At 38.6% G+C, this 14,506-nt stretch overlaps 1 protein-coding gene across 2 annotated transcripts in view; it reads right to left on the bottom strand.

Moving 5' to 3' along the window:
- SMARCC1 (SWI/SNF related, matrix associated, actin dependent regulator of chromatin subfamily c member 1) overlaps window positions 1-14,506 on the bottom strand; it is a 186,057-nt gene that overhangs the window by 17,062 nt on the left and 154,489 nt on the right. For both annotated transcript variants that reach the window (XM_057704810.1, XM_057704809.1), the window contains exon 25: window positions 4,080-4,214. In XM_057704810.1, the coding sequence (XP_057560793.1) occupies window positions 4,080-4,214 (135 nt within the window). The remainder of the gene's footprint in view (window positions 1-4,079; window positions 4,215-14,506) is intronic.

Below are 14,506 nucleotides of genomic sequence, written 5' to 3'. Positions count from 1 at the left end.
AAGTCCAGCTCTGAAAGATGACTAATTAGTGAGATAATGTAAGTAAAAGGCTGACTAAAAAAAGTGAATCTAAAGATTCTGACCATAAGTCCCAGGTTTTGCTTTCTTCTAATCATTCTTTCCAGGAAATTGAGCACTTTGCTGAGGTTAGACTTAAGAGGCTGCCAGAAAAGGACCTCAACCTGTGTTCTTGTTGAGCCACTATTGGTCTGCACAGCTTGGCTGAAGTCCTGCAGTTATGTAAGAACTCTAGAATATAGGTCAAAATCTGCTTTTTAAAAAGCTGAACTGTTACTGGAGGGAGACTTTGTCTCTGAAGGGGAATTTTACTCTTTGCATTATCTAGCTCAGTGTTTGTTTTCAACCAAACCAGTCTTTCTTTGGGAGCTGACCAAAGTATCAAAGTATTAATCTTGGAAAGAAAAATTTGCCCAGTCTTCCTAGTTTACAAATGAACTAAACTCAATTGTACTATTTTTTCCTGAGCTTCATTTGTCATTTCAAAACTTAGAAAGTAATTAAAAGGGACTTCCTTGGTGGTCCAGTGGTTAAGAATCTGCCTTCCAATGCAAGGGATGCAGGTTCGATCCCTGGTTGGGGAACTAAGATCCTACATGCTGCAGGGCAACTAAGCCTGTGCACCACAACTACTGAGCTCATGTGCTCTGGAGCCCACATGCCACAACTAGAGAATCTGTGTGCCACAACTAGAGAAGCCCAGTGCTGCAGCAAAGAGCTGTGCACTGCAACGAATGATCCTATGTGCCACAACAAAGACCCGATGCAGCCACATAAATAAATAAATAAAAACAATCAAAGGCACTTAAAAAAAGTAATTAAAAGGTAACTAGAAGAATTAAAAAGGATGTGATTACACACACACACACACACACACACACATACACACACACACCCTGAAAAGAATCCAGGTTAAGCTTTAGATCCAATGTGGAATGAACAGGTCCTCTGAAGTGAAAGCAACATCCAGAGAGCAGGCGATCAGTTGGCTCCAAAGGGCCACCTCTGTTCTAGGGCACATGCAACAGAGCTTATGGACACATAGTGGCCCAACCATACAAAAGAAATACCTCTCTTGTTATAGATATATTATTGTTACTGAATCCAATTGAAGACTACATTCACTTTTGTGGCAATCAAATGTGAATGTGAACTAGGAGTCTTTGAGGAGCATCTGACACTACTGAGCAAATTTTAAATTCACATAACCAACGACCCAGTGATTCTACATCTGGAAATGTGTCCTAGAAAACTGTATATATGTGCATGCTTATATAAGGACAGTCATTAAAGTATTATTTTTGATCTACATTTATGTCTGAGATGCACTGAGTAAAAAACAAAACACAAGCAAGTTGCAACATTTATGTCATTATATTAAAAAAAAAAAAAAGCCTCTGTGTCCATGTATAAACATTATATACACACTGAAAATGTTCTGAAGACACTAAATAACAGTGATTATTCCTAGGAATGAAACTGACAGTACAAGACAGTTTTTAATTCATTCATTTATTATTTGAATTTCATTACACATACTTTTGTAATCATGAAACAAAATACTAAAATTACCCAAGTTATATGCTTCAGATGACTTGATTTTCTCCTCTCCCTTTTCTATTTCTGAGGACTACAGATAAAGTCCCAATAGCTAAACCAAACAGTGTAAATTATTTATGTAAATAGAGCGCTAATCAATCTGTTCACTTTCTTTCATGGCTCTAATCTGGCTCTAGAGAACCCAGTTTCATACAAAGCTGCCTGTGGCCCCAATCTGAAGAAACCCCCGCCCCCCACTGCGTTCAAATCCTGCCTTCCTCTCACCCTTCATTCCTACACTGTGTATGTATAAAGCAGCCGAATCCAAGCGGAACTGGAACATAACAGAGCACTTTTCTACACCAAGATGCCAAACGCACACACAGCTGCAAGTGCAGCTGAAGTTCACACAGAGCTCTTCTCCCAACCTCATTTGCACAGAACAAGGAAGAGGGGTGGGAAAGAGTAAAAGAAGGTGGGGGCCTCAAAAATCCATCTACACTGCTAAGGGTCAAAATATTACCTTAGACTTGACGCCTCTGACTACTTGGCCTCAGAACTGAAGTAAATAAACACACCTAACTTTGAAAGGTTTGGTATCAGTAAACAGACAACCACTTAAGAAAAAACCAGACATATTCATTTCTTCTTATACCTCTGGAAAAATAAAACAACACAACTGCAAATCTCTGCTTCCATGCCTGCCTCTGGAGGTGGAAATCCAAAGGGGGAGCTGGTACCGTTGTTGTGACTGGTCATTCTGTCCTTGTAAAGTGCTTGCTGCCTGAGGCCCTATGTCTTTTATTTTTTAAATTTTATTTATTTAGTTAGTTATTTTATTGGCTGTGTTGGGTCTTTTTTTTTTTTTGCTGTGCGTGGACTTTCTTCTGGTTGCTGTGAGTAGGGGCTACTCTTCGTTGTGGTGCGTGGGCTCCTCATTGCCGTGGCTTCTCTTGTTGCGGAGCACAGGCTCTAAGCACGTGGGCTTCAGTAGTATCAGCACATGGGCTCAACAGCTGTGGCTCATGGGCTCTAAAGTGCAGGCTCAATAGTTGTGGCACACGGGCTTAGTTGCTCCGCAGCATGTGGGATCTTCCTGGAGCAGGGATGGAACCCATGTCCCCTGCATTGGCAGGCAGATTCTTAACCACTATGCCACCTAGGAGCCCCCTCTGTCTTTTTTGAATCAGAAGTAAACCTGCCCCTAAGTACAGCTTTCTTTTTCTTTCTCTTTTAATCATTTAATGATTTAAAATTTAAAAATAAGATACAGAGCATAAATTTTTATTTTTTAAAAATTATCTACTTTTTTTTTAAGGCTCTTTATTGGAATATAATTGCTTTACACTCTTCTACCAGTTTATTTTTGTGTATGGTGTTAAGGAGTGTTCTAATTTCATTCTTTTACATGTAGCTGTCCAGTTTTCCCAGCACCACTTATTGAAGAGGGTGCCTTTTCTCCATGGTATATCCTTGCCTCCTTTGTCATAGATTAGTTGACTGTAGTTTATCTCTGGGCTTTCTATCCTGTTCCATTGATCTATATTTCTGTTTTTGTGCCAGTACCATACTGTCTTGATCACTGTAGCCTTGTAGTATAGCCTGAAGTCAGGAAGCCTGATTCCCCCAACTCTGTCTTTCCTTCTCAAGATTGCTTTGGCTATTCGGGGTTTTTCGCGTTTCCACACAAATCGTAAAATTTCTTGTTCTAGTTCTGTGAAAAATGCCATTGGTAATTTGATAGGGATTGCACTGAATCTGTAAATTGCTTTGGGTAATATAGTCATTTTCACCATGTTGATTCTTCCAATCCAAGAACATGGTATGTCCCTCCATCTGTTTGTGTCGTCTTTGATTTCTTTCATTAGTTGACACCTCTTCTCTTGAATGACATGTGCTATCTGCTTGGCACATAAGGCTGCAGAGTTGGGCAGACCCTCAGTTTTGAACCCAGGGCCAGCTCAGCGTTCTCATCTCAACTGGGGTCAACAGCTTTTATCATGTCAATTCCTGGACAGACTCTATATATTTCATAACTGCCTTCCTCCAATATTAGTACTTTATGAGAAGACTGTAACAAAAGCTACTGAGTTCTAATTATAGCTGTATACAAAACATCTATAAAAGATATTAAATTCTTTTATCCTTATTCTTAATTTCTAAATAATTAAGACTCAAGAGAACATTTGATTTTAAGTCATTAGAGAGAAAAAGCAACTTCACATCGGATTCTGAAAGTCTAAGAAAAGATTCTTGAAATCTACTGCTATATAAACAAAACCAAATGTTTAATTTGAAAAAGCATGTCCTGAAGCTACTGCTTACTACAGTGAACCGAGGAGTGTGGTAGGCAGAGCAAATCCTTTTGAAAAGAGAAAAAAGGTTAGGCAAACAGAAAAAAGGTTAGACAACAGTCATGGAGACCAACAAATCAGGTTACCATATTTTCTCTGGCTTGTATTTTATGAAAGGTGGTCAGAGTTTAATTGTCAAAAAGCCACTACAAAATTCCCCTTACTTACAGCTTCTTTCTCTCTGTCCATAATGGTTTCCAGTTCCTCAAAATGTCGAAGTTTGATCTCCAGTTTCTTCATTTGTGTCTCAACGAGGAGAGCTACCAGAGACTTGATCTTTCTCTCTTCCACAGCAGCCAGGTGCTAAGGGCAAAAAAATCATTCAAAATATTTGGTAATCATTTGCTTAAAAAACAGCAAGAAAATGCTGAAACTGCAATCAAAGTGGGAATTATGGAATTAAGAATGGTGCCCTACATGCTCCCTTTATATGTTTCTACCATTTACTTCAATTTAAAAGAACAACTATCCATGCCTAAATTTTTGGTACTTGTATATATAAGTCTATAAGTACCAAAAATTAAGGATTAAAAGGGAACTTCTCCCATGCTAATCTACTCTCTTCAAAGAGCTCACCAAGGAGGAGAGGTTGAATCAGGGCCTTCATGGGCAAAGAGGCAGACACCATGGCTTGGAGGACACGTTCCCATCTACCACCCACTTATCTCCCACCCTCACTCTGTAACTCTGTCTTTCCCTCCTTATGAACTGCCCAAGAACAGGCAAGCAGTATTCTCCCTCAGCAACCAATACTCTGATGCAAAGCCCCTACTGAGTGTCTACTGTGAACAGAGAGGAGGGGGTGAACAATATTCCACCCTAGTTTGGGTACAGGGTATAAGACAGGAAGTTATTCTGGAAGAATGTACCACTCTCTCCCCTGTACAGGACTGAGGAGTCCTACTCATGTTTCCTGTCAACTTAGCAGCACACAGAGGAAGATGCCACATCACTCAGAAAGGATGAGGATCTCACATTTGGCCAACGTTCTGACTACGTGCAAAGGATCAATCCCACCTTCTCCAGACACCATCCAAGAGCTTATACCAACAAACTCCCAACACTACTTTGCACCATTACATCTGTTGAATTTATGCGCTTATCTTGCCTTAACACAAGGTTTTGAGAAGTAACACGGAGTGGCTGACTTACTGATCTGTGTTTCTTATAGAATCTAGAAGGAATGAACATGAAGGAGGAGTTTAATATAGGCTTTTGGGAACTAAATTGGTAGAAAACACTTAAATAACAGCCTTATTTTTCACTCTTTTATAGTTGATAAAGAAAAATATAGTTTTATATCTATGGAGACCCATCTGCAGTAAGATTCAGAAGTGTAAGCAAAAGATTTTATGAAAGAATCTACAGTTATTAACGGTTAAGTTTGCCTCCCTAAACTACATTAAACTGCATCAATAATACCAAAAGTTTAAATAAAGATTACATGACTCTAAGCCTGCTATCATTGACAGTGTTATGCAATTTTATATTTCTAATATGATATAAAATTCAAAGTTTACAAGGAAGTGTCAAATAAAAAGTACATTTCTCAGGGCTTCCCTGGTGGCGCAGTGGTTAAGAATCTGGTTGCCAATGCAGGAGACACGGGTTCGATTCCTGGTCCGGCAAGATCCCACGTGCCACGGAGCAACTGAGCCCGTGTGCCACAACTACTGAGCCTGTGCTTTAGAGCCAGCGAGCCACAACTATTGAGTCCGTGTGCCTCAACTACTGAAGGCTGCATGCCTAGAGCCCATGCTCTGTAACAAGAGAAGCCACTGCAATGAGAAGCCCACACATTGCAATAAAGAGTAGCCCCCGCTCAGTACAACTAGAGAAAGCCCGTGCACAGCAAGGAAGACCCAAAGAAGCCAATAAATAAATAAATAAATTTATTAACAAAAAAAAAAAAGTACATTTTCCTATCACGTGTTGTCTCTTCCTTCATAGGAGACTAATGTTATCAGTTTCTAGGGTTTGGGGGTTTTTTTCTTTTTTTTGTTTTTTGTTTTTTTTTAATGAGAGTGTGAATCCTAGAACTCTCTGCTTTTGACAGAAAACATTCTGCTTTCATGAGATTAATACAGGAACTGAGGAACATCCCTAAGTATTAGCAAATAAATATGGCAAAATATTTCCTCTCAAAACTGAAGATTATGAGTTTTCAAATACAAAGGGATTAACAAGTAACAAAATAAACATTAAAAAGAACACAGTGAAAATCCTAAAAATTTTCAGACAGACAAATTAAAAAACAAGTCATAAACAAAAATTTAGACTGTGTCAAACTTCTCAAAAGCAAACCTAGGTTTTTGAAAACAAAAGTAAAAAAATGCCTTCCAAATTTTGAGGGATAATAAATTTCAATCTAGAATTTCAAGTACAACAACTTAAATCAATTAGATGCAGAACAGACAAATTTCTAAAATCAAGGACTTGAAATCAGACACATGCTATTGAGGAATGTGCTCCAGTTAACTTAGTGTAAAATGAGAAAAAGATAAAAGACATGAGATCTAGACATCACAGACTCAATGGCACCAATGGGCCAAAAGCAAATAAGAACAAATGAAACAAGACTGGCAATATACTGATAACCAAAGCTGGGTGAGGAGTATAGAGTCATTACACTATTCTACTACTGTATATATTCCATTAGTTCCAAAATAAATTTTTAAAAAGAGCAGAAGGTGGGTCAATAGACAGTGGTGGGACAATGGATATCCAAAAACAAAATAATAAATTTGGACCCTTACCTCACATTAATACCCAAAAATTAATTCAGTAGATCATAGATCTATATGTAAGAGCCAACACTAAAATGTTCTTAGAAGAAAAAACAGGAATAAATCTAAATGATCTTGAGTTAAGGGAAAGATTTCTAAGATATGACAACCAAAGCACAAGTGGTAAAAGAGAATACTGGTAAGTTGAACTTCATCAAAATTAAAAACATCTTTGCTTAAAAGGATACCATCAAGAAGCTGAAAATACCACCCACAGTCTGTGAGAAAATATTTGCAAATCATATGTCTGATGAGAGACTTGTATCCAGAGTACATGAAGAACATTTACATGGGATGAAGTGATACTGGGAGAGACCTGAAGGACTTCAAATACAAGCTGGTCACCATCTCAAAACACCTGGCAAATGCAGATGATGGGAAATTAAGGAGTTAGATTTAAGGAAGAAGAGAAATTCCTGCAAACTCCCTTTTGAGGCGATAAAGATTGCCTCAAAAATTCTGGAAAGTCACACCCAAGGAACAGGGTGGTCCACAAACTGTCATCTAGCTTCACCTCAACTCTCTCCTTTCTCAATTCTATTAATACCACACAGGAAGGCTGAATCGTCTATGGAGCCGGCATCATCATGGGGAGCATCTACATTTTACACACATCTGGCATTCAATCAAAAAAGCAGATCAACAGATGGCACAGACATTGGACTGAGCAGACAAGGACTATAAAATAAGTGCCATCGTTATATTCTAGAAAATGTAAGAAAATATGGATAAAAAGAGAATTTCATCTAGAATCTATACGTATATATAAAGAATTAATGTATGCCTGACTGACAATATGACTAAAAATAGAATAACTGAAATTAATAACTCAATGATTAGGTTTAAAGCATAAGACTTGACTAGTGAAAGGAAAAACAGGTCGACAGAGAGAGAAAATGAAAAGAAAACCAGAATGAAGCACAAAAGTCTTGGGACACAGGCAAGAAGTATAACATTTATGTAGATGGAATCTCGGGAGAGGATAGAGAATGAAGTAGAAGCAATACTCAGATAATGGGCGAGAATTTTTCAAAAAAGATGAAACAAATCAACTGAGAGATTCAAGAAGCTTAGCAAATCCCAAGGAGAGAAAACGCAACAACAGAAGTCCTATTAAGGTACACACTGAGTACTAAACACAAAAAGACAATCTTAAAAGCAGCCAGTGGGGGAAAAAGGTACATTACTTTCAATGACCTCCAATGACACAACAACAAGGCTTACGGTCTGACTTATCAACAGTTACAATGGACAAAGGGATGACATTTTTTAAAATGTTGAAAGAGAATAACTGCCAACCTTGAATTTTATACCCACTGAAAAATACACTTCAAAAATGAAGATGAAATCAAGACCTTTCCTGAGAAACAAAAGAGAGGCATTGCTAGCAAGCCTGCACAGTTAAGAAATTCTAAAGAGAGTTCTTTGAACAGAAGGAAAAAACCTCTTCCATTAAAAGAAAAAACTGAAATGGAGGTAGGAACTGAGAAGCACTGGACAGGGAAAACTGAACTTAGGTTCTAGTATTATTGAAGAAGTGGTAAAAATAATTTGGGTTATAACTCAAGAATGAAGTGTGTAATTATTAGGAAAAACACTAAAAGAACAAAGGTGTATGCAATTAACAAGGTCACTGGAAAAAAATACTAGAATAAAATTACTGAATTAAAAATGAGATGTTACAGTTGGAGGAAACTGATGAATTGTACACAAAATTGCTCTGCAATATTTTTTGCAACTTCTATGAATCTAAATAAAAAGTGAAAAGGAAAAAAAAAAAAGGCCCGTCCGAGGTTACATAACTATCATGTGGCAGGAAAAGGATTAAAATCCTGGTTTGAAGACAGTAAAACATGATATATAAGGTGTGACGTAGAAGAGATACTGAATAAATAGCTGTCTAGGCAAATGATATTTTACTACCTCAAGCATTAAGAGTGGTTTGACTATGCTGAGAATTTAAATTGGAGCAGCGTTAGCCCTTAATTAGATAGATGGATAGACAGATTTACTTACTTACTTGGCTGCACTGGGTCTTAGTTGCGGCACAAGGCATCTTCATTGCCATGTGCGGGATCTTTAGTTGCGGCATGCAGGATCTAGTTACCTAATCAGGATCGAAACTGCCCCGCCCCTGCATTGGGAGCGTGGAGTCTTAACCACTGGACCACCAGGAAAGAAAGTCCCTAGATATGTTCTAAAATGTTCTTTGTTTTATAGGTACTCACCTTGTTTCCTTTTACACTGAGAGTTTCTTGCCACTCTGGCCTGTGAATTATAATACATTTCTTTCTTATTAATAAGCTTCATTGCATGGAGATTGCCAGACTGAGGGCGGAGCGGGGGGGGAAGGACCTGACTGCTTACTGCCTCTATTTAAGTATAGCCTAGAAGTTACCTTGCTTCTCCATGATTGTTTCCTCATCCGCAAAGCTGGAAAACAATTGTATGCACATCAAGGTGGTTGAGAGGACACACAGGATGTACTTAGAACGGTGCCTGGAATGTGGTGGGTGCCTGACACTTGCGAGCTGTGACACTGCTGTACCCTAAAAGCCCATTTTGTTGGAAGACCCTCCTTGGCCTGTACTAGACCACCACTAACATGTCTTTTAAGACTTAGGCATCACTTCCTCTGCGTAGCTCTCTTACATCACGGCTCCCACAGCCTCCATGATCGTCCTTACTGTGCTGTATTTTACTTATTCACTTGACTTTCACTCCCCAGGGCCAAAGTCCGAAGAAGCCCCATATTTACGACTGTTAGCAATTTCAGAGATCGAGGAAACAAGGAGATGAAGCTGGGAGTAGAGAGGACATGGAGAAGAGGCAGCCTTTAACCAAAGCCTAGAATTCACCTGCAACCAAGGTTAAAAAAAAACCACTAGAAATCTCTAGAAGTAAACCTGGGCACTTTGAATGGAGGATGAGAATATAACCAGCCAACCATGGCCTTCAACCTAAAAAAACAAATTTGAGTAAAAAACTCAAGAAAAAAGTAATCACGACTTTAATCTCTAAACTCTTTGCAGTTTCATTATTAAAGACATAGGATTATTCAGTCTGATCTCTAATTTAAAAAAAAATTTAACAGGTATCAAAATTAACCCACCTCAAATATAAGAATTAATCACTGGCATGGTTAATTACATCTGGGTTTTGAGCGAAACAGAAGAAAAGAACCAATGTTGCATATTAAATTTGGCATTTTCGTATTTCAAGGCTTAATAGCACTTATTTAGATATTAATATAAACCCTGATTTTCTTTAGAGAATTATTGAAAACAAATGACTGCATCTTCTCATCTTCCTCCATCTTGCAATCCGTATTTATAAGAGGAGAAATACAACAGTACGTTTCTCTGAAAGAACTGGCCTGTTCCTATGTACTGTCTCACTTTCTGAATTTTGCTGACTGAACCCTAATGGACTAACATGCCATTTATCTCCTACATTTCTAGATCTACAGGAAGAACCTCTTTTTTGTTGACATAACCTCCATGACTACTTGTATTTTTACTGGTAAGAGATTCTTTCTGATCTGGAAGAAGAAATTTCCTTCATAAAACAGCATGCTTCCTGCTATTAAGACTCTAAGAAATTTTGCTACTTTATGGATTTGGTGATATACATAGAAGTACATTCTGAAGGGAATTAAAAAACATTTACAGGGGCTTGAAGTGATTAGACAAGTGTTACCAAGCACTGGACAAAAGTTGCTAATGGATCGGATCGAAATACCACTTTTATCTGCTTTAAGAAGAAAAAAACCTTAGATGGTAAAAGTGAGAGTTAACTGTTGGAATGCATCATGGAAGTAGGGGGAAATACTACTACCAGCCATGGGAGGTATTTTCACACTACTTCAAATAATAACCTACCAAGAAACATTACCTCCAGTTTATACAGAATGAAACTGAAGCTTAGAGAAGTTAAATACCTTGCCAAAGGTTGCAGTTAAATGAACTGGGAATTGAATTCAGTTCTGATGAGAACCTAGAAGCAAAACTGGGCAGTAAGAAAGGTGACACACTGAGAGACAGGGAGGAGTTAACAGTATTGTATAAATGTGTCCTTCTTTCAGATATTCTTTTCTTTTTGGGGGGGGGTGAAGGTCTTTAAAAATTAGAAGTCAAATCATAATTAGTATAGCAGAGGTGCTAAAAAAAGAAGAAAAAAAAAGATGGGCAATTTTTTGAGCCAGCTGTTGGGTTTTTCATCGTAAAATGTTTGAGAACATTTTCCTTGGAATGAAGAATTTTTTTATCAGATTATGTTTTTGGGTTGGTTGGGATCACCAGACTCCAAGTCTGGAGATCTGGGTTTTGGTCCTAGTTCAGCCCATAACTAGTTACATAATTTTAGGTCCATCATTCACTTCTATGGGTCTGTTTCTACATCAATGAGATGAAAAAGTTCAAAAAATTCTAAAACCATTCCATGATAGCACACATGAAACATGCTTGTTGCTAGGGCTTATAAGTTATCTATTCAGGCGGTAATCCATTTATAAACAAAACCTGTATGAAAATCATTGTGCAAAAGCAAAATAAATTTATGTGTTTTGTGTGTCTATGTGTGATAAAGTTTCATTCCAAGAAATTCTGAATAGTATATAATCCCTAATTAGATTTCACCTAATAAGAGTCAATCCTCAAAGTTACATCTCCAGCATTTTATTTTTTAGCTTTGTTTTTTTTTCCCTTTACACTAAAATGTATATCTAGTCTAATGTCTCCACCCAAATGACCGTGGGGTTCAAGGTTAATGACTGATTTTAAGTTCTTAAGAGGCTGGGACCATTCATACCTATTTTAGGCATCAAAATAAACCTAGTATTGTAGTACAGTGTTTGGCACATAATGGGCACTCGAATACTGAATAATCAAAGCATGGCACTTTCTATATTACAGAATGCTTTTTTGGGGGGGGGGGGGGGTCCATGCCAGCGCCACAGGGCTTCAGTGGGATCTTAGTTCCCTGAACAGGGATCGAACCCAGGCCCCCTGCAGTGGAAGCACAGAGTCCTAACCATTGGACCGCCAGGGAATTCCCCAGAATGCTTTTTTATGCATAAATCTGATTGATTTTCATGATAATCTTGTCAGAAAGGGAGATCAGAAAGGACATCTGATTAAAAAAAAATGATGCAGGTTCAGAAAACTTATGTTAGCTGTTTGATTAGTAAATGGCAGAGCTGGAACTAAAATTTTAAATTCTAAATCCAAAGGATTTTAATTATCACCCAATGTCTATTATTAACAATTAACAATTGATATTCTAGTGGCTACTTTCCTGGGGAATTCTTAGAAGGGACTTGCAGAAGCTTGAAAATGGCCATAAATGGACTTCCTAGATGGCACAGTGGTTAAGAATCCGCCTACCAATGCAGGGGACACGGGTTTGATCCCTGCTCCAGGAAGATTCCACATGCCGTGGAGCAACTAAGCCCGTATGCCACAACTATTGAGCCTGCACTCTAGAGCCCATGAGCCACAACTACTGAGCTCATGTGCCACAACTACTGAAGCCTGCAAGCCTAGAGCCCGTGCTCTGCAAACAAGAGAAGCCATGACAATGAGGAGCCCAGCACTCCACAAAAGAGAGTAGCCCTTGCTCACCACAACTAGAGAAAGCCTGTGCGTAGCTACTAAGACCCAACACAGCCAGTAAGTAAGTAAACAAACAAACAATTTTTTAAAAATGGCCATAAAGTCATTGACTTTTCTTCCATTGAGAGAGAGGGTCTATGAATCCTCCTCCCTAACTGCTTTGCCCTACAGAAAATAGTGGTGATATTTTCTGGGTCCCAGCTTGGAAACTCCCATGTCCTGTCTCTTGCAATGTTCTATGAGTCCCAAACTGCCACATAAGAAGTATGATCATTGTGCTAGAGTGACCAAAGGGGAGAGACCTGGAGACTCATGGAAAGCGAATAGGACCCAGCAATCCCTGTCAAGGACTAAGCCTTAAGGAAGCTATCTTGGACCCACCAGATGAACCTACCATGACTACTACTAAATGACTCAAAAGATAGCGTATGGAGCAGAATCAGCCAGCTATTTGGTGCTCAAATTTCACAAAATCATGAGATATAATAAAATGGTTGTTTTTTTAAACCACTAAGTTTTGCTACTGGGAAAAAATGTGGTACCTGGATACAGGGTGCTATTTCAACAAAAACCTAAAGTGTGATTTTGGCTGTGGGATTATGTGGCAAGTGCACTCTCAAGAAAACCACTGGTGAGAGCTTAAAAGAGAGGGAAATATTACTGTAGATTGGAAAGAAGCAGATCTTTGCTATATAGTAGCACAAAGTTTGGAACCACTGTCACGCTAGTGATGTGGAAAATAGGATCATTAATAAATTTGTGGATCTGGCTGGAGTGATTTCCAGGCAAAATGTAAATATTCTTTTTGTATTTTATATAAAAAAAGAAAGGAACCAAAAAGGAAGAATTCAGTTTTCAGGTACAATTTAGACAAAATAGAGCAGGGTTTGAAAATGAAACTATTTCTCATCACTGGTTACTCCCAGCAAGAATTTGAAACTTAGAAATGGCTTCAGGACAAAGATCAAATCCAGAGCACTACAGTAAAATTTGAACTCAGAGTAAATAGTTCCAGGTGTGGCTGGTTGTTAGACCTTTTGAAAGGAGTGCATAGTAGGGTTTCTAAGAATTTTAAGGGTATGCCTCTGCTAGAGAGGAGGGCCTCTAAGTATCTTAAAGAGCAGGTCTCCTCTCATTGAGCTTCTTGGATCTATAAGTTAATGTTGTCCATAAAATTTGGCAAGTTTCAGTCAGCCACAATTTCTTTTTTTTCCCCCTTCCCTGTGTCTTTCACTCCTTTCCTTCTGGGACTCTCATTACATTTATGCTGGAACACCTGACTTTTTCTGCAATTTCTGAGCTAAAGCTCTACCACTTCTCAAGAATAACTGATTCTCCTTTTGTTGTCTGCCTGGTTGATACCAGTGCCCTGAAAAGTTTGCTGTGAACTTGTTTTCTATGTTGCCTCTATGTGTTCACTTTTCAACCTCTTCACATTGCCATTACGGGAGTTAGAAATTTCCTAGTCCCTTCTAACTAGACGAAAAGGCTTCTAAAGTCTTAAGGGCTTTGTTCTCATAGAACCTTAGCTAAAGGTGTGACTTTTGCCTAGTAGTGATTATATTTCAAACAGAGAAATCCCACGAAATTTTAAAGAAATTATACTGCCTTGGACTGAAGTGGCAAGAGACAATATAAACTGAAAAGGCTCACGACAAGTAGAAAGCAGACCAAGAAAGCCCCTCAGCAGCAAAACTGGGCTAATTTTTTAATGGAAATGGAACACTCAGAAAGCAAACCCAAAAGCCCCAAGGGCCAAGTCAAAAGCTATAGAGAAGAATTCTAGGGGTAGCACTGAGCCCTGACCCAAAAGCTAGAAAAGTGTCCCTGGCTAGGTTTCAAAATAGCTATGAACCACAAGTGCTCGGTGCCTCCCACGTGCACACTCTTTGAATGAGTGCGGTTGTTCTCCATGTCTCACCACTGCTATGTTAGTCCATACATTCTTCAAATTGAGAAGACCAACATGCACCACTCCTGAGGAGCTTCATCTGTATGTGAGGACCTGATCTGATAAGACCTGGGACTTCTCCCTTAGCTTGATATTATAAGAAGATGAGATATTGGGGTATTTATACTGCAAATGGGAGAAATATATGTAATTTGTGACCAGAGGGCAGACTGTGGTGGGTTAAAAGTGGCACGCCTTCCATTAAAGGTGTGATCTATGTCCCCTCATCACCCTGAATCTGGACAG

Source organism: Hippopotamus amphibius, chromosome 13, assembly GCF_030028045.1.
Source record: "Hippopotamus amphibius kiboko isolate mHipAmp2 chromosome 13, mHipAmp2.hap2, whole genome shotgun sequence".
NCBI classification, from domain to species: Eukaryota; Metazoa; Chordata; class Mammalia; order Artiodactyla; family Hippopotamidae; genus Hippopotamus; species Hippopotamus amphibius.
Note: the sequence above shows the minus strand (reverse complement) of the source record. Positions and strands in the feature narration are given on the sequence as shown.